The 18088-nt window shown below is 43.8% G+C and overlaps 1 protein-coding gene across 7 annotated transcripts in view; it reads left to right on the forward strand.

Annotated features, from left to right (window-relative positions):
* The window catches only part of LOC148022976 (uncharacterized), a 91649-nt gene that overhangs the window by 46786 nt on the left and 26775 nt on the right, over nt 1-18088 (forward strand). For 6 of the 7 annotated variants that reach the window (XR_015693576.1, XR_015693575.1, XR_015693573.1 and 3 more), the window contains exons 5-6: nt 15899-15991; nt 16559-16601. Coding sequence is in view for 3 of the 7 variants with exons in the window: in XM_087695926.1 (XP_087552052.1) it covers nt 15899-15991; nt 16559-16601 (136 nt within the window). In the remaining 4 variants the exon portion in view is untranslated. The remainder of the gene's footprint in view (nt 1-15898; nt 15992-16558; nt 16602-18088) is intronic. The other variant, XM_087695928.1, reaches the window with a different exon arrangement.

Genomic DNA, 18088 nt, shown 5'->3' on the forward strand with positions numbered 1-18088 from the left:
ACTTTTTGTTGATTTCATTTGTTTAGCCACTATCTTGGTCTCGATTTGGGCCTATTTTGCTCTCGATTACAGCAGCTTGTTTGTCTTGGGCTGTGCTTTTGTTTATTGCATTATGGTTGGTGGATCAAATAACAATTCTATCTTTAACATTGACAAGATGGATGGCACAAACTACAGCTATTGGAAGGCACGAATCTGGCAGGTTCTGGTGTAGAAATTGCAGATTAAGCCATTGAGACATGAGGGTGTAAAGCCCAAATACTTTGATGCAGAGAATTAGGTTGAATTGGATGAGATATGTAAATCTGCAATTTTCTATAATGTTGTCTCTAAAGGGTAAACCACATAGGAATTATGGGATCAGATTCGTAATGTCTATGACAAGTAGAGCCTTAGCTCTTAAATATATTGGTTGAAGCAATTCATGGACGTTCATATGGAGGAGAGTTTATGTCTATCCACTTAAATGAATTTCATTCTATTTTTAGCCACTCGTCTCTGCATGGGATTGACTTTAAGGATAATCTTCCTCCCATTTTTTTTTGCTGGTTACATTGCTTGAGTCATGGGACACATTTTGTACTGCTATGTATGCAAATATGCTTGTTGATGGGCTGAAATTGTAGGATGTAGAGGGTGCACTCTTGAATGAAGAGGCTAAGAGAAAGAATATTGATGCTTCTTTTAGTTCTCATGCTTTGACAATGGGAGGTAATAATGGTAAGAGTAGTAATGACCGCGGTGGGAGAGACTCTCAGTAGTCTCGTTCTCAGTCATGTGGATAGTCTCTTAAAAAGTCACGTGGTTGTAAGTCTACATTGTCTTGTCATTATTATAGGAAGCAAGGTCATATTTGGTCATAGTGCCATACAATGTGTGATGAGAGATAAGCAAAAGGAAAAGGGTAAAGTGCAGGGAAAGAATAATGATTGCAATATTGTCCTTAGCAAGTCGAGCATCAAGATTGAAGAGATTAATGTCATGGTGACTGATTATAATGATGATTAAATACTTGTAGCTTCTTCTCTTGATGTCTCCCAGTTGACTGATGTCTTGTCCACCTATGCTCAATATTGTTTGATTGATTCAAGGGCTTCATTTTATATTATTTCTCATTAAGAGTGGTTTCACTCCTATTGCAAGATGACAGTATTTTTCAAATTAGGTACTGACTTGGCATTGGATATTGTTGGTGTTGGAGATGTCCAACTGCAGTTTGCTTGAGGTAGTATGTTTACTTTGCATGATATACACCATGTTTCAGCTTTGACTAAATGCTTACTTTTTCTTAGACAATTGGATGATGCAAGCTATGTTGTATCCTTTGGAGATTCCTAATGGAAATCTTGTCATGGCACGAGGTACTAACTTTGACACTCTTTATTCCTTACTTGTATATGGGTCTATCAACCATGTTTTGATAGTGGTTGTGCAATACCGTATGTATCATTATGGCATCGTCGCCTTTGACAGGGAATGAAAATTCTTATCTCTTTTTCCCCTCGACTATTAAGTGTTTGATTCTTGTGATCATTGTCTTTATGGCAAGCAGACTCATGATTCGGATAAGAAGTCTTGAATTATGTGTATGGGTGAGTCTTGAGCTCTTGTTAATTCTGATGTTTGTAGATCTATGCCTTGCAATTTGTTAGGTGGCGTGAAGTATTTCGTTACTTTCAGTGATGATTACTCACATAAGGTGTGGGCATATCCCATAAAGTAGAAATCAGAAGCCTTGGCTACGTTTCAACGTTGGCTTACTTTTGTTGAAAACCAGTGTGGGTATAGACTAAAGAATCTACAATCTGACAACGGAGGTGAGTATGTATCTAAAGCCTTTAAGTATTTTTGTAATGAGAGGGATATTAAGCGCTAGTGGACTACCTTATGTATCCCATCCCACAATGGTATGATGGAGTATATGAATAGGACGATTTAGGAGCAAGTTTGTAGCATGCTTAGATAAGCAGGCTTTTCGTAGCACTTTTGGGCTGAGGTAGTTACTACTGCCGTACATGTGATTAATGATCCCCATGCATTGCTCTTGACTATCAGATTGTAGAGGAGGAATAGTTTGGAAAACCTCGATTATATACTCATTTACGTGTCTTTGGTTGCTAGGCTTTTTGTCATGTTCCCAAGAATAAGTGCAATAAGCTAGATCCTAAGTCTGTAAAATGTATCTTTCTTGGTTATGGAGATGCATGTAAGATGGGCTATTGCCTATGGGATTCGCAGAGGCTGGGAAGGGCATCTGCAGCCATGATATTGTTTTCTATGGGGAGAAAATGCATTGTAGCTTGAGCAGGTCCTTGAGGTACACATGGTGATATTTTAGGAGGAGCCCCTTGTTTCTTCACAACCAACTCTTGCAGCAGATGATGCTCTAGTGGCCCATGACCATGATGTTGGAAGGATGGACAGGCTCCATAGCTTGTTTTGCGGTGGTCTACTAGAGAGAAATGTTGGCTTGATTGATTTACGCTCTCCACGGATTATGTTACGGTGATAGATACTAATGAGTCTTTTGTTTGCAGTCATGTTTGTCATGCCTTGTCATCTCTTGCTTGTGAACCTCAATTTGAGTCAGATAAGGACTTTAGGTGCTATAATCTACCTGTTACTTGTTTTGATGGAGGAAGTAGTTTACTTTGGAGTACCTCAGTTTTGTGTGTATTTCTTGAGTTGTTTCTACATATGATAGTTTGCCTACACTTGCAAGTCCAAGTCAAGTTGTGTAGCCAAAGCTAAGACTAAGCATAGGATGGTCATCTTAACTATAGGAGAGAAAATTTCATAAAAGTCAACACCATGCTTTTGCTTAAAACCCTTTGCTATCAATCTAGCCTTGTATGTAGGCTTGGGGTTTCCAAGGGTATTTTTCAACTTGTACACCCACTTACAAGACAAAGCTTGCTTGCCACTAAGCAAGGAAACAAATTTCCACATACAATTCTTATGCAACGAGTCAATCTCAGACTACATAGCCCTCTTCCTAGAAGTGACTCTCACCCCTTGGGAGCGGGTCATGTAGTCAGAGTATGACTCACTGTAGGAAAATCATATGTGGGATTTAGTTTTGTTGCCTAGTGGAAAGCGTGCTTTGTCTTTCAAGTGGATATATAAGTTGAAGAGTATATCCTTGGACGTCCTTAGCTAACCTACAAGGTCAGATTGGTTGCTAAGGGTTTTAAGCAAGAGCATGGTGTTGACTTCGATGAAATCTTCTCTTGTGTAGTCAAGATGACTACTCCATGCTTGGTATTGGCTTTGGTTGTGCAGCTAGATCTAGATCTCTATTAGATGGATGTCAAGATGGCTTTCTTACATGGGGACTTGCATGATGAGATTTATATGCAGTAGCTTAAGGGCTTTGAGGAAAAAGGTAGGAAACACCTAGTGTGCAAATTGAGAAAGAGCCTTTATGGCCTTAAGTAGGCACCTAGGGAATGGTATTGCAAGTTCGATGCTTTTATGCACTTGTAGAGATGTACTTGTAGTGACATGGATCTGTGTTTATACATGAAGAAGGCCCATGATGGCAGCATGATGATTTTGGAACTCTATGTGGATGATATGTTGATTGCTTGGAGCGCTCATGATGAGTTGGATGCCTTGGAAAGTTAACTCAAGAAGAGCTTTGAGATGAAGGACATGGGATAGGTCTCACATTTACTTGGGATGCGTATCACGTGCGATCACTCTAAGGGGCTCCTTTGCTTGTAGAAGTGTATCTAGAAGATCCTTGAGCGGTTTCATATGCAAGATGTTAAGCCTATTGGCTATCCTTTAAGCCAATTGTCCGTAGTCTAATGGAAAGAAGGCCGAGATGGCTAATATGCTTTATCTATCTGTTGCAGTGGGCAGTTTGATGCATGTCATGATAGCCACTCTTCCTGATATAGCATTTGCAGTGGGAGTTGTGGCACCCTATATGGCTACATGTGGCCGGTGTCATTGGGATGCCATGATGGATATCATGAGATACCTTAAAGGCATTGCAAATATGCATGTATGTTGTAGTAGCTAGGATACAAGAGTCATGGGGTACATTAACTCCGAGTATGCAAGACATGTAGATAGTACGAAGTCCACCTTTGGCTATGTCTTCATCTTGGTTGGAGGTGGTGTTTCTTAGATGTCCAGGTGTGAAGGAAACTGCTAGGGTTTGCACTGAGGACACACAGAGTGTACGACCACGACAGAAACACAAAGGGACAGACACGGACATAGAGGGCAAAACTCAAACCCTAAACACAAAACTAAAAAACTCAAACCCTCAAAACTCAAACACAAAAAACTCAAACACAAACAGAAGAAGGGAGAGAGAGAACGCAACTCTGAAGTGAATGAATGTAAGAGTGTATAGTGTGCTCAAGGGAAGGGCAATGTCGGAGTGTGACGTCCACCGAAGACGGATTCCAAGTTTGTGACCACCAGTTGGAGTGTAGGAGTGCTGAATAGTGAATGGCAGCAGGTTGATCACCAAAATGCAGTAGTTTGGAGGCTGGAAATTGGTAAATGCAGCAGTGTACCACCGATCGGAGTCTGAAAAACTGTGCATAGTCTGCTATAAACAACAGGCTGAAAGAGTGTCTGAGAGTGTCAGGGCTTGCAATGCTGAAAACGCAGGCTGGCTGACCCTGGAGATAATGCATAGTAGGCTGAATAGTAGTCTGGGACAGTTTGGAGCAGTCGCCAACAGCTGAGAGTTGTCACCTACAGCAATGGACAGGTTGAAGATAATGTTGCTGCAGTCGATGATGGCTGGACAGCAAATGGAGGTGGGTTGTAGGTTGGAAACTGGGCGCCAACAGCAGCAGAGGGTGTATGGGCTGGTGTAACCTGCAAACAAGGGTGATAGCTGAATGGGGACAGCCTGTCTATTTATAGATGTGGAAGGGCGCCCCAAAAATTAGAGTTTCCACTAAACTCTCTCAAACCACTGCTCGTTTTAGGGTTTCCACTGAACTCTCTCAAACCGCTTCCCGTTTTAGGGTTTAACTCTAAAAGAGCATTTTTAGTGTGTTTTGGGACTGTTTAAGAGGCTAGTTAGCAAGTAATGCATATTTTAGCTCAACACCCTCTCTCAAGCCCAAAAATGAGCCGAAAGGTTAGGCCAGCCATTGTAATGTTTATGTACCCTAAGGCGTTCCACCCCAAATCAACCAAGGCATTGGACAAAGGGTGCACGTCGGCTGCTCAGTGGCCTACCAAGACTACAGAGGCGATGGTTATCTCACCAAGAGAATCCAAGTAGTCACCCTAGAGAGGATAGGGCATTGGACAAAGGGTGCACATCGGCTGTCCAGTGGCCTACCAAGCTCTACAAAGGTGGATGGAACTACATGGATTTTTTTTTTTTTTGGTGAATAAGTGAAGTAAATTTGATGGAATGTGGCCGATTGAGTAAAAGTTACCTAGAAGACGGGAGGAGAGAGTACACCCAACACGTCACAAAACAGTACAAGCTAACCCATGCACTCATGGTGTCGATGGTGATGAAAAATAGGTGATGAGGTATCCATGTGATGAAGAAGGATGGTGGTGTGGTAACAACAGCTGCCGGTGAAAACAACTTAGGATCCGTGTAAGTGGTGCTCTGTAGAATGAGATGCAAAGTATGCTACATGTTGAAGAATGCTCATGTAGGAGGTGCCACTTGGACAATGTGCCTTGTGGAAAAATTGTTCACTTGCCTAAGCGCCCTAGTACAAGGATGATGTAATCATGCAATGCAAAGGGTAAGGTACAAAAGGGGGAAAGAAGCCGATGTCGAAGACAAAGTGTTGAAGCCCGTAGAATACCAAGAAGGGTAGGAACCCCCTCTCAACCTGGATGTAGACGCTGATGAAGGAAGAGGAGCCTGATGTCGGTCTTCATATGGTGCAGAGAACCATAAGGAATGAAAGAAGATGAAGTGGATGTAGTGAATGAAGCACCCCGCTAGAAGAGCAAGGTAGAAGTCACTGCCATGATAACATCGAGAGAGATGTTGCACGATTCGCCTCGGGAGGGGAAACCGCCATGCTGAAAGAAGAGCAAGCACTCCTAGGATGATGAAACCATGAAAGGAACGGTGCGCATCTCCACGTCTCTAGCCCAGAGAGGACCAAAGCAATCTGCAAGTTAGCCCTACACTGAAAGACAAAACCTTGCAAAAGAGATGAGAATTTGCAAACACAGAGGCTAGTGGTGAGATGCTCCAAAGCAAAACAGAACAGAAAGAAAATCTAAATCAAAATAAATGCAATGAATGTGTATGTGTGTGAGTAAATGCAGCGGAAGACAAAAAAATGGGAAAACTAAGGATAATGAATCCTATGGGTCCGACTCTAAGAGTGCAAAAAATGAATGCTAGACTGATCTAGGGTATCCGAAAGAACCTAGAGGCATGGGGTTCGAAGAAGGTGTCAAAAGATGACGTAGCAGCGAGACAGTAGGGTTTGCGGGGAGGAACACGGAGTGAACTCGGTAAACATGGAGAAGAGAAGAGAAGAGAGAAGAAACTCTGATAAATGAAATGATGAAGATCTGAATCATGGAGTGAATGTGATACAAGGAAACAAGGGTGCCGTAGCACAAGGAAGATGATGAAGACAGCCACGAACCACGAACAACAATGTCCTCCTGAAGGGATGTGAGGGTAATGGAGAGGCTAGAGAGAAGAGGTGACAGACTGAATGAATCAGCCGTGAGGAATGAATGAGAGAGTGGCCTATAAATAGGCAGAGTCAATCTAGGATGACACCTCTTTTTGGGGCTACAAACCCTAAACGCAAAACGCAAAAACGCAAAAAACGCAAATTGCGGGTGAAGGGTTTAGGGTTTCTCAACACCCCCTCTCAGGCCCAAAAAGGGGAACAAGAGAAGAGTGAGGTGGAGATGCAATGCTATATGCAGAAGAATGCTCAAGCAGTAGGTGCCACTTGGACAGTTTATCTCGTGGGGAAATTGTTCACTTGCCGAAGCGCCCTAGTACAAAGATGATGAAAACATGCAATACATAGGAGGAATGTCGGACTTTGTGTGGTGCCGAGAATCATAAGGATATGCTCGTACTCGATCTTGGGAGTTGGCTCCATGCTGACCAAGTGACCAAGACAATAAGAAGAAGAGGAGAAAGAAGATGTAGGGGATCCCAAAGATCCAAGATTTCCATCTGAAAGGTAACTTGCAGTAATGAACAATAGACCGAGTGAATTGAAGAACCCAAAACTCAACCTCGGGAGAGAAGCCGCTAGCTCCGTGCATCCATGCTGGAAGGAATACGAAGGCCTCATCACCAAGTCGTGGCTGAACCTTCGAGGTCCCGATCTAGGTGGTACTTGAAGATCCTGGGTATCAGTAGAAGAGATGAGTGGTCGAAGACAGCCATCCCAAGAAAGTAGAGGATGGGTGAATAATTTCATGTGGAGTAGGTTCCCTCTCTGAGGTGGGAGGTGGAGGGGCCCCTGTTGAAGTCGAAGAAGTAGATGCCTCCTTTGAGGGCAAAGAAGTAACATTCCCCTCTGAATCCCGCTCTGAAGTAGATAGAGAATTCAAAAACTCATGAATCACGGACTCCGAAATGTCTTATGACAAAGGAAGTGTCACCAGTCGTGCCGAAGAAGGTATCTGGGGTACCGAAGAGCTCCCAAAGGTAGTCGCTCGAACCGGAGTAGTCAAGGGTGGGGAAGGGTGAGGCTCAAAATGAGCGAGAGGTGGGCAACGGTCGCTGTCTCTTAGTGGAGCGGATTGGGTAGCCGAAGAAGAGGAAGGAGTCGAGCAACCACTATCTCTTGAAGGAGCAGATTGACGAGGAGACGGTATCAAACAATCACTGTCTCTGGATGGAGTGGATTGTAGAATCGCGGGCCATAGTAGCCACTGTACTCGAAAATAGGTGGGAGAAGATTGCCACTAGCATTGCGACGGTCTCTAGGAGGTTGTAGCGCCAATCGATCCTCCATGTGCTCGAAAGGACTTAGTGCGCATTGGATGCGTCTTATTGCCATGAGCATAGTACTCTGATAGCCGATGTAGAACGATCTCAGTGGCCCAGAAAGGAGAGGTGGCACAAGGAGTGTCTGGTGGAAGATGCATATACTACGCGGGGGGTTTTGGGGAGCAAAGGTCGAAGTCGGTAAGCATTGGTGATGTGTTCGGTGATGCCACAGTAGGAGCACCCAGTAGTTTGGTCATCTATTGGTAAAGAAGCCATGGATACCATTGTGCCTTGCTGAAGAAGAAAGAGGTCAGCCACCATGAACCACGAACCGCAATGTCCGCCTCAAGGGGTGGGAGGGTAGTGGAAGGGCTAGAAGTGAGCTACCAGTGGGAGAAGGATACGGCCAGTAGTAAGAGGTTGCAACCAGTAGAAAAACGCAGGTAGGACAGCCTGTAGAAGAGAGAAAGACTAAAAACGCAGGTAGGACAGTCTGCAGGAGAGAGAAAGACTAAAAACGTAGGCAGCAGGTGAAAAAGACTAAAAACGCAGGCAGAACAACCTATAGGAGAGAGAAAGACTAAACACTCAGGCAAGAGGGCTGTGATGATGTGGCAGGCTATACGGTAGCAGGTCTGCACAGGAATAGCAGTTGCCTGGCTGGAATCAGCTCCAAACTGCGTGAAGAGGGCTGAAAATTAGGTGCTAACTAATGGAGACAGCAATGGACAGCTTCGGCTGAGATGTTCTCCATGAATGGGGTGTGGGCAGCAAACTGAAACACCTAAAATCTGCAAAAACGAGATTTTGATGTAGCGGAAGAAGAAGAGAAGTGAATGCCGAACCCGCCACTGGTCTTTGCCTTCATTGGAGTGGAGGATCTTTGCCTCTGTTTGAGCAGATCTAGCTGTGATACCATGTCAAAAGGTAATGTACCAGCAAGACAGTAGGGTTTGCGGGGAGAAACACGGAGTGAACTCAGCAGACATGGAGAAGAGAAGAGAGAAGAAACTCTGATAAATGGAATGATGAAGATCTGAATGTCCTCCTAAAAGAATGTGAGGGTAGTGGAGAGGTTAGAGAGAAGAGGTGACCGCAATGTCCTCCTGAAGGGATAGGCTAGAGAGAAGAGGTGACGGATTGAATGAATCAGCCGTGAGGAATGAATGAGAGAGTGGCCTATAGATAGGCATAGTCAGTCTAGGATGGTGCCACTTTTTGGGGCTGCAAACCCTAAATGCAAAACACAAAAACGCAAACTGCGGGTGAAGGGTTTCTCAACAGAAGGTGGCTACCATCGCGTATGTCCAGTAGCAGGGCTCTGCCAAGGGAATGCCTGACGAGGTGGAGAGGAAGGTGAGATGGGTGCATGAAGTGCAACAGGATTGGAACCTGCAGATCAATCAGCCAATCCCTCAGGGGTAGCGAAAGAGATGGGCCACTGAGGCTGTACTCAAGCCAGATGTCCAACATCAACAACAATGGGTGCTTAAGGAGCAGATGAAGCAGGAGCAGAGGGCGTAGCCCCACTGGACTATGCAGTCGCAGCGGCATGCTCAGGCTTTTTAGGTGGAAGACCTTGGGCCTTGGAGTGATATTCCTCGTCCACGTGGTCTGCTCTCTGGCAATGTGTGCAAAACCGGTTTTTCTTAGGGAGGAGTTGTCAGATAGGTCTAGATTCTTTGGTTCCATCTGAGGAAGAGGAGTCACCCTTTGATTGGCTTGCCTTTGCATCTAGCGAGTTCTTGCCACGAGAGGTTGTCCCTCTCGAAGAAGAGGCAATCAACCTCCTCTGCTCTGAATAAGGCTGTGATGAGGATTTTTTGTGGACTTGATTATACAGCCTTGCGTAACGCAAAAACTAGCACTCAAACTCGTAGAAGGTTGGCAATCTAGGTTGGGAGATGATGTGTTGAATGAAATTGAAGTACTTGTCGGGCAACTTATTCAAGAAGAATGTAACTTGATCGTCATCTGACTTTGGAGAGCCAGTAGTGGCGAACTCGGCAAGTAACGGTCTATATTCAGCTAGCTTGGCTTTCTGATCATCCCCTTCTTTAATAGAGAACTCTTGAAGCTCAAAGTCGAGATTGATGTGCCGAGTAGTATCACGAGCCGCATAGCAGTCGAGAAGGTGACTCCAATGCTCTGACGCGAGCGGGAAGTACTGCAATTGGGAGTGAAACTCAAGAAGCAATCCCTGCATCAGCTCAACATTGGCTGTGGCATTGCGGGCTCTCCACTGACGGATGTAATCAGGGTGGGCTAGTCGAGGGTCCGATATAGACTCTAGACCAATGATGAGGTCCCAAAGACCCTGAGATTCAAGCACTTGTTGCATGAAATTAGACCAAGTGGTGAAATTTGACCCGTTAAAACGTGTCTTATCCGTGAAGGCATTCTTGGCCGTTGCAATAGGAGTGGTAGTGCTTAAAGATAGATAGTGTGAAAAAGTGTAGTGTGGGTAGGATGGGGGAGTGGAGTACACTTGGGAATGGGCCCTAGAGTGTCCACCAGGCATGTGTGTAGTGTGCAAGGTGGATCCATAGGTAGGGATGGGTTGACTAGGCATGAGCATGGTAGCCACATGAGGAACCCAAGGAGGTGGGATGGGAACACGGTGAGCAGAAGATGGGAATCCCTGTGTAGGTGTAACCCAAGGAGAGTGTGAAGATGCACTACAAGTTGAGGATGGAAACCCTTGCTTATGAGTGGTCATGGGAGATGCGAAGCTGGGGATAGTGAGGGGGATGCCCATCACAGTCGTCCCAGGAGTTATGGGTGTACTCATGTGCTGAAAGGTGAGAGGCACTGAGTTAAAGGGTGGCATTTTCCCTAATGAAGTATCATGGTGCAAAGAGGTAGAGAATGGGGCGGAGAAGGAGCGGAAATGGAAGATCCAAACCCTAGGGTGTGATGCAGATGTGGAGTGTAATCCAAGGTTTTGGAAAGATGATGAGAGGTGTGATATAGAAGAGGGTGGAATAGGAGGGAAGTAAAAAGTGTGTGTGACATGCTCAAATGAAACAGAATTTGTAGATGTACTTGAAATTCGTTTGCTTTGTGAGCCCCCTCTATTGAAGTTCATATATGCAAAGCCATCCGGATCTTGTACCTCAAAAGAAGAAACATGCGAGGGTTTTGATTCATGCAACACAAAAGAATGATACAAACCTAACATTAGACCTAGTTGAGATGATGAAGATGGATTGCCAAACATTCTAGATGCTGTATGTCCTCCATGATCGGAGAGGTGGTTAACCTCACCAACCGGTCCGGATGTGGTAGCAAAATTGATAGGAGGGGTGTAAACATCACCGTACTTGTTGCGATAGTACTCCTCAAAGTCCTCTGTCATGTTAGTAAAATCTGGTGAAGGTGGAGTGTCGTCCTCCTCATCAAGTCCATAATGCCATCTCAAGGCCTTGAATGATGGAGAAGCCTAATAAGACATCATAGGAACTGGAGAAGAAGGTATCTAGGACATTGTGATTCGGTTACGAGTCGTATTGTGTGCCTTGCACAAAGACTAGCTCTCCACAATATCCGCAGGATACTCTTTACAAGAGCACCGGCTCTGATACCATGTGAAGGAAACTGCTAGGGTTTGCACTGAGGACACACAGAGTGTACGACCATGAAAAAAACACAAAGAGATAGATACAGACACAGAGGGCAAAACTCAAACCCTAAATGCAAAACTCAAAAACTCAAACCCTAAACACAAAACTCAAAACTCAAACACAAAAACTCAACACAAACAGAAGGAGGGAGAGAGAGAACACAACTCTAAAGTGAATGAATGCTGTAAATGAATGTAAGAGTGTACAGTGTGCTCAAGGGCAGAGCAATCTCGGAGTATGACGTCCAACGAAGACGGATCCCAAGTTTGTGACCACCAGTCGGAGTGTAGGAGTGCTGAATAGTGAATGGCAGCAAGCTGGTCACCAAAACGCAGCAGTTTGGAGGCTGGAAACTGGTAAATGCAGCAGTGTACCACCGATCGGAGGTTGGAAACTGTGAACAGTAGGTTGAAACAGTGTCTGAGAGTGTCAAGGCCTGCAATGCTGAAAACACTGGCTGGCTGACCTTAGAGATAATGGACAGCAGGCTGAACAGCAGTTTGGGACAGCCTGGAGCAGTCGCCAGTAGTTGAGAGCTATCGCCTACAGCAATGGACAGGCTGAAGATGATGTGGCTATAGTCGATGATGGCTGGACAGCAGATGGAGGCAGGCTGTAGGCTGGAAACTGGGCGCCAACAGCAGCAGAGGGTGTGTGGGCTGGTGTAACTTGCAAAATAAGGATGATTGTTGAATGGGGGCAGCCTGTCTATTTATAGATGTGGAAGGGTGCCCCAAAAATTAGGGTTTCCACTAAACTTTCTTGAACCCCTCCCCGTTTTAGGGTTTCCACTGAACTCTCTCAAACCGCTCCCCGTTTTAGGGTTTTACTCTAAAAGAGCATTTTTAGTGTGTTTTGGGGCTGTTTAAGAGGCTAATCAGCAAGTAATGCATATTTTAGCTCAACAAGGGTGTAGAAATGCATGGCTCTATCTACTATAGAGGCAAAGTGTATTGGAGCTATTGAGGCTTGCAAGGAGGTTCTCAGATTCTATGAGTGCTATTCAGTTGGCCGAGAATTTGGACTTCCATGTGAAGACGAATCATATTGAGGTGTGCTGCCACTTTATCAAAGAGATCGTTGAGGACAAGCTCATCGAGGTTGTCAAGATCTCAATTGACTAAAATCCTATGGATTTGTTTACTAAAAGTCTTTCAACAAAGCGTTTTGCCTTTCTTAGGAAGCTGATGGGCGTTGGATAAGATGATGTCTTTCCTCATCTTGTTGAACTTTATGCACATTCATACTCTGCCACTTTCTTCTTGTTCTCTTTTCACTAGGGGAATAATCGCCTTTAAGCGGGAGGTTGTTGAGGGTAAAGGCGCCTGTGCCTATGCCGCTTGTGTATTCACTACACTTATAGTATCTGCACACTTGTATGCTGCAGGTGATTTGAGCACCCATCATTGTCACTTCATTCTTTACTCTTTTAGTGACATTTGAATAAGGGAAGGCTGGTCACACATTGTGTTGAGGTTCTCACATCTTGAGTCTCTCTCTCTTGCTCTCTTACTCCATTTTCTATAGCTCACTTCATTGCTTCCACTTGCTCGTGCTCTCACTTGAGCTCCTTCCTTCAGAAAGTCCTCTTGGAACCCTAAGTCTGCTCACTTTGTGTGAGCCACTCTAATCACTAGCTTGCCCAACAGGGCCCAACTCTCATACCTTGGGTGAATGATCGGTATAGTATCCTTAGATTGGTGCTTGGTAATGGTCTGTCATGCCACGTTAGCAGGGGACATCTGGGATACATCTGAGTTAGACCATACAAAACTAGGTGATCCAATTATCTGATGCCAGTTGCTGAGAAACACCAGCAGGAGGCTGTATATAGAATGCTCTGCTAATAACACTTGGTTGACCACTTCTAGAGAGAGCTGGATGGTGCTCCAGTAGGTCAGTTTCTGATGGATGGAGTTAATCATTCTGATTCACTGATGAGCTGTGGTGATGTCTAACCCTACCTGGAAGCTAAGGTATCTGGTGTCTGCTCTCTAGCCACCCATCAAAAAGCCAAGATGGACTCCCCAGTCTGTGTTTGAGTCAGGGGTTCATAAGAAAACCGATTAACTTACACCATCTGATACTGTGGAGAACAGCTACAAGGCTGCTTGCACTCTCTCCAACATCACTGGGTTATCCTCCGTGTAGATATGGGCGCATCACTTGTGTAGTTGGAGTCTAGTAGCTCTGACTTTGGTGTGCCTGGCACTGTAAGAACTCGAATGTTGGAGGCTCTGAAATGAAGTAGGACATTGGGTCTGTGAAGAACAGGAAAAGAAGGGAGCTAGTGGGCAGTCCTGCCCCATTGTCCTCGGTGTAACTCCTCTTCCTTCTGCCCTCTTATGATCACCCTGCTAGGTTTCTGACCTGTACAATGTTGAAGCTCCCTCTATCTACAGCTGAGGCAGATTAGTCTCTCAGGTCTCACTCTTAGGCCTTGAAAGCCACTGACAAAAGTGATGGACTGCCACTAACTGAGCTTCTGTCGATCTGCCTCCTGGAAGAGGCAGACTAGTCTAGATGAAAGGCTCTCAGGTGTCACTCTTAGGCATCCACATAGTTGCACTCGTACATAGTACGAACTGGTTCGTACTATACGGTTTGTACCGTACCGTACCGTACGAATTCGTACAAAAAAACAAGCACCTTTTTTTTTTCCGGTTTGCGTGGTTGGTGGTGGTTTGGGTTGTTGACTGTTGTTGTTGTTGTTGTGGTGGTGATTTTGTAGCCTTGATCGATCAACCAAGAAAGGGGGTGGAAGCTTGATTAGACTTCTCATACATGTTTTGTTATGATTTATCCTAGAGCCAAAGGCCATACATAAGGTATTCAAGCAGTTCCAAACGTTTCTAATTGATGTCCTATCATTTTTCACAATATGTTAGTTCCATCAATAAATAAATTCAGCACCATTTGAGAATCATCAAGTAGCTTAATCCTATTGATTTTACGTTTGTTCATAGCTCATTTTGCACCACCCAACCCAAAGCAACAGTACACATTGCTAATAAAACTAGGCCAGAGGATAGCTTGGCCTAATGTACCTTCTGAGAGTACACGAATTAGTAAATGTACCATCGGTAGCTACTTTAGCCTTAGCAATGCCAAACAAAACCATAACAAAATTCATATATCTTTTACCAAAACCTTTGGTGGTTTGTTTGGTAACTATTGGTCTCACATGTCATTTTGGCCTCTTGTAAACATTAATAAAGTATCTCATATCATTTTATCTCTCTCTCTCTTTCTCTCTCTCTCTCTCTCTCTCTCTCTCAACCTTCTCTCTCTCAAGCATATATGCCTCTTATTTGTATGATCATTCATGTATGATGTATCTACTCCTATGTATGTACTTGTAAGTTGTAGCGCATGTTGCGCATGTGGCATATGCCATAGAGGTTTTGGCGTGTTACCCTCAAGTATTCATCTTACATACTCCAATAGCATTGCTATTTAGACTCTTAACATCTGTTCTATCATCTATAGTTCGAAATAATGAAGTTAAATTTTTTTTTTTTGTACTAATATCGTATCGTACCTTATAAAATCTAAAGGTACCATTTAGTACCGTACCGTACCGTACTTTTCGTACCTGACAACTATGGGCATCCATCCAGTGCTAAAAATCTCTTGAAGAGTAGTCAGAAGGGGATTTTTCACAACCTCCTAGAAGGTGGAGAAGAAAGCATTTGATGGACCATCCTCTCCTGGGCATTTCTATCCCTCCTGTGCTGACTCTTGCTCTGGGAACAGCTGGGACAAGGAGTAACCTGTCATGTCTATCACTAGGACCAGTATGGCAAACTGCTCCCTATACCTGAGGACTGTGCTGTCACCTGCTTCTGCTGAAAAGGTCTCTTGTAGAACACTATATTTATGTCCACTCACTCGGATTCAATTTGGACTCACCTGAACTGATCCCTAAGGCTGCAGATCTTTTGGGTGGTGCATCTTTATTATTTATTGGCTTGACAGATTGGAAGGCTGTAATGATGTAGTGTAGTTGTAGTGCATTATGCCCTTGGAAACTATCAAGTGAAAGCATAAGTTGGGCTTAGGCAGACTTGGATCTTTTTGCAAGTGTGATGAATTTGTTCTTTGCCTGATTGTTATTGACCTGGGGATGCATACATCAATCTTGTGTTTAGATATTGATTCCATTCATTTTCCTGAAGTCCTTGAAGCTCTAGTTTTTTTGAAATCCTTGCAGATGTTTGAGTGATGGTTAAACCTGTTCCTGGTTTAGTGTACCAAGTAGAGAATTCTGATGATTGGTTTGATGTTTTAATAAACAGGTCTCCTGCAAATGCATTTTAATGATTTGATTTGGTGGTTGCTGCGACAGATTGGTAACCTTGAGAAGCTTAGTGTTTGTGCATTAACAGGAAACATGCTGCATGCAATTCCTGATTCAATCTGTTGCCTCAGTAAGCTGCAGGTTTTTCCGGGACTTAATCTTGAAGCATATTGATTAATGACACTTCACTTTTGTGGTCTGCAGGAGATTTTGTTTTCTTCTTTCTCTGCATTGAAACTGACAGAATCCATTCTGTTTGCATGTTACTAGGGTCAGAATAGTGTGAGTGATACTAAAATTATGTAAGCATGTTCAATCTATCTCAGACCAAAATATTTTTTCAAGCCTGAATGTTTGTAACTCTTTTATGCACCTTGGGAGGTTTTGCTTTTGTTAAATATATAGATGGCCTTTGCTCTTTTATTCAGGGTCTACATTTGTTTTCAGCCAATTCTGACTGATTGTCAGACCCTTAGGGATACTACCTGGATGTTTTGTAGGAAATTTGGGAGCAGGTCCCTTCCCCATCCTCCTTGTGTTCTTCTTTCTCTTGTTTCTCTCCTCATATTTCCTATCTTTCATGTGTTCACTTCTATTTTCTTCACGTGGATTTGTCCCTACCATTGACATACTCAACATAGTTCTCTGAGACGCTTTCAATCAATCAGACACCTCTTGTATTCTCATCAGTCAGCTGTTTCTTTGCAGGTGTTATCATTATCGGGGAACAAATTGAAAGACCTTCCTTCAGGTATTCTGCATTCTTTCATGGAAAACTGCAAGCGTGCATGTATAATATGCTGCACTGGACTTACAAGTTTTCAGGCTTTGCTGGAAAGCATGCTGTTGCATTATATGGTTTATATGATATCGAAGTCTGGACATTCAACTTTGTCTATGAGACTTTTGCCTCACAGTTCATCATTAGATCACAATCATGTGCTAATTACAGCATGTGATTTAGAACTTGGTTCAAGGCTATCCCCTTAATAAATTATCGGTATACTTCTGCTGGTACAGAAAAATACTAGTGGAATGTTGCACGACCTCCATGCCCAATAAGTAGGAAAGCTAACTGAGGTCAGCCATCTCAAACATCAAATAATGTAACTTAGCTGAACCAGTGCTAAGTAGATCATCTACAGAGATGAGCACATAGCAAACCCCCTTTGAATCATGATAAATGTAAAGGTTGGGGTTGTAGGGATAGGTTTAGTCCTTAAAGAGCTTGTATATCAGATGGTGCCATGACCAAGGAGCTTGATTCAGCCCATAAAGAGATTTACACAGGTGGATTGGAGTACTTTTTCCTTATGGCCTGGATTGGAGAAGCCAGGTGGCTGAGCCATGTAGACCTTGTTCTCCAAGTAACTGTTTAGGAAAGGAATTCTCACATCTATATGATAAATTGGCCAACCGTGATGGGTGGCTAGACTCATTAGGAGTTTGAATGATGAGAGGTGACAGATTGGAGTGAACGTGTCCTTCTAATCTATGCCTTCTTTTGTTTGAAACTATGCACCACCAATCTTGTCTTGTACTTGTCAAAAGTACCATTTGTTCTGAACTTTGTGGGGAAGATCCACTTTGTCCCAATGACTTCATGATGAGGACATTCCATCAAGGTCAAAGCCTTGTTCCAATCAATACTTTTAAGTCCCTTTTCCAAGGATGTACAGTGTACACCACTCAGGGTGCTTGATGGCTTCCTACCACTTATTCAACTCACTCACTATGAGCTACATAACTATTGTAAAGTTGTATGTGTACAAGGTTGATGGATTGAGCCTAGCAGACCTAGGACCATCCAGGGAGGAATCCAGTGGAAAGATCCTGGAGTCTGGCATGGTTTTTTGTTTTATGAGTGAGAGATAATTGGTCTGCATGGACTCGATCAGGGGTTGAATTGTTTGTGGGTGGATCACGAGCAGGTGGTAAGCATGGTTTAGTAGGCACACGAGAGGAAGCATTGTTTGGACGGTGGAGTCTGTAAGATTTCTCTCTCATCAAAATTAATGTCTCTGTGAACCAAAATCTTGTTCATTGAGATGGAAAGCCTTTGATTCAGATGAGTACCCATCAATAATGAGAAGCTCCGATAGGGGTGCAAGCTTCCGTGCTTGTCATTTGGCATGAGCATGTATGCATGGCAATGGATATACTTATAAATAAAATGAACTATATGTACACTTTGGATATGCAGGTCATTATAGAAGTCAATGCTACCACAAACCAAAT

Source organism: Lygodium microphyllum, chromosome 16 (genome assembly GCF_053477565.2).
Source record: "Lygodium microphyllum isolate KBCC chromosome 16, Lygodium_microphyllum_v1.1.10, whole genome shotgun sequence".
In the NCBI taxonomy this organism is placed as follows: Eukaryota; Viridiplantae; Streptophyta; class Polypodiopsida; order Schizaeales; family Lygodiaceae; genus Lygodium; species Lygodium microphyllum.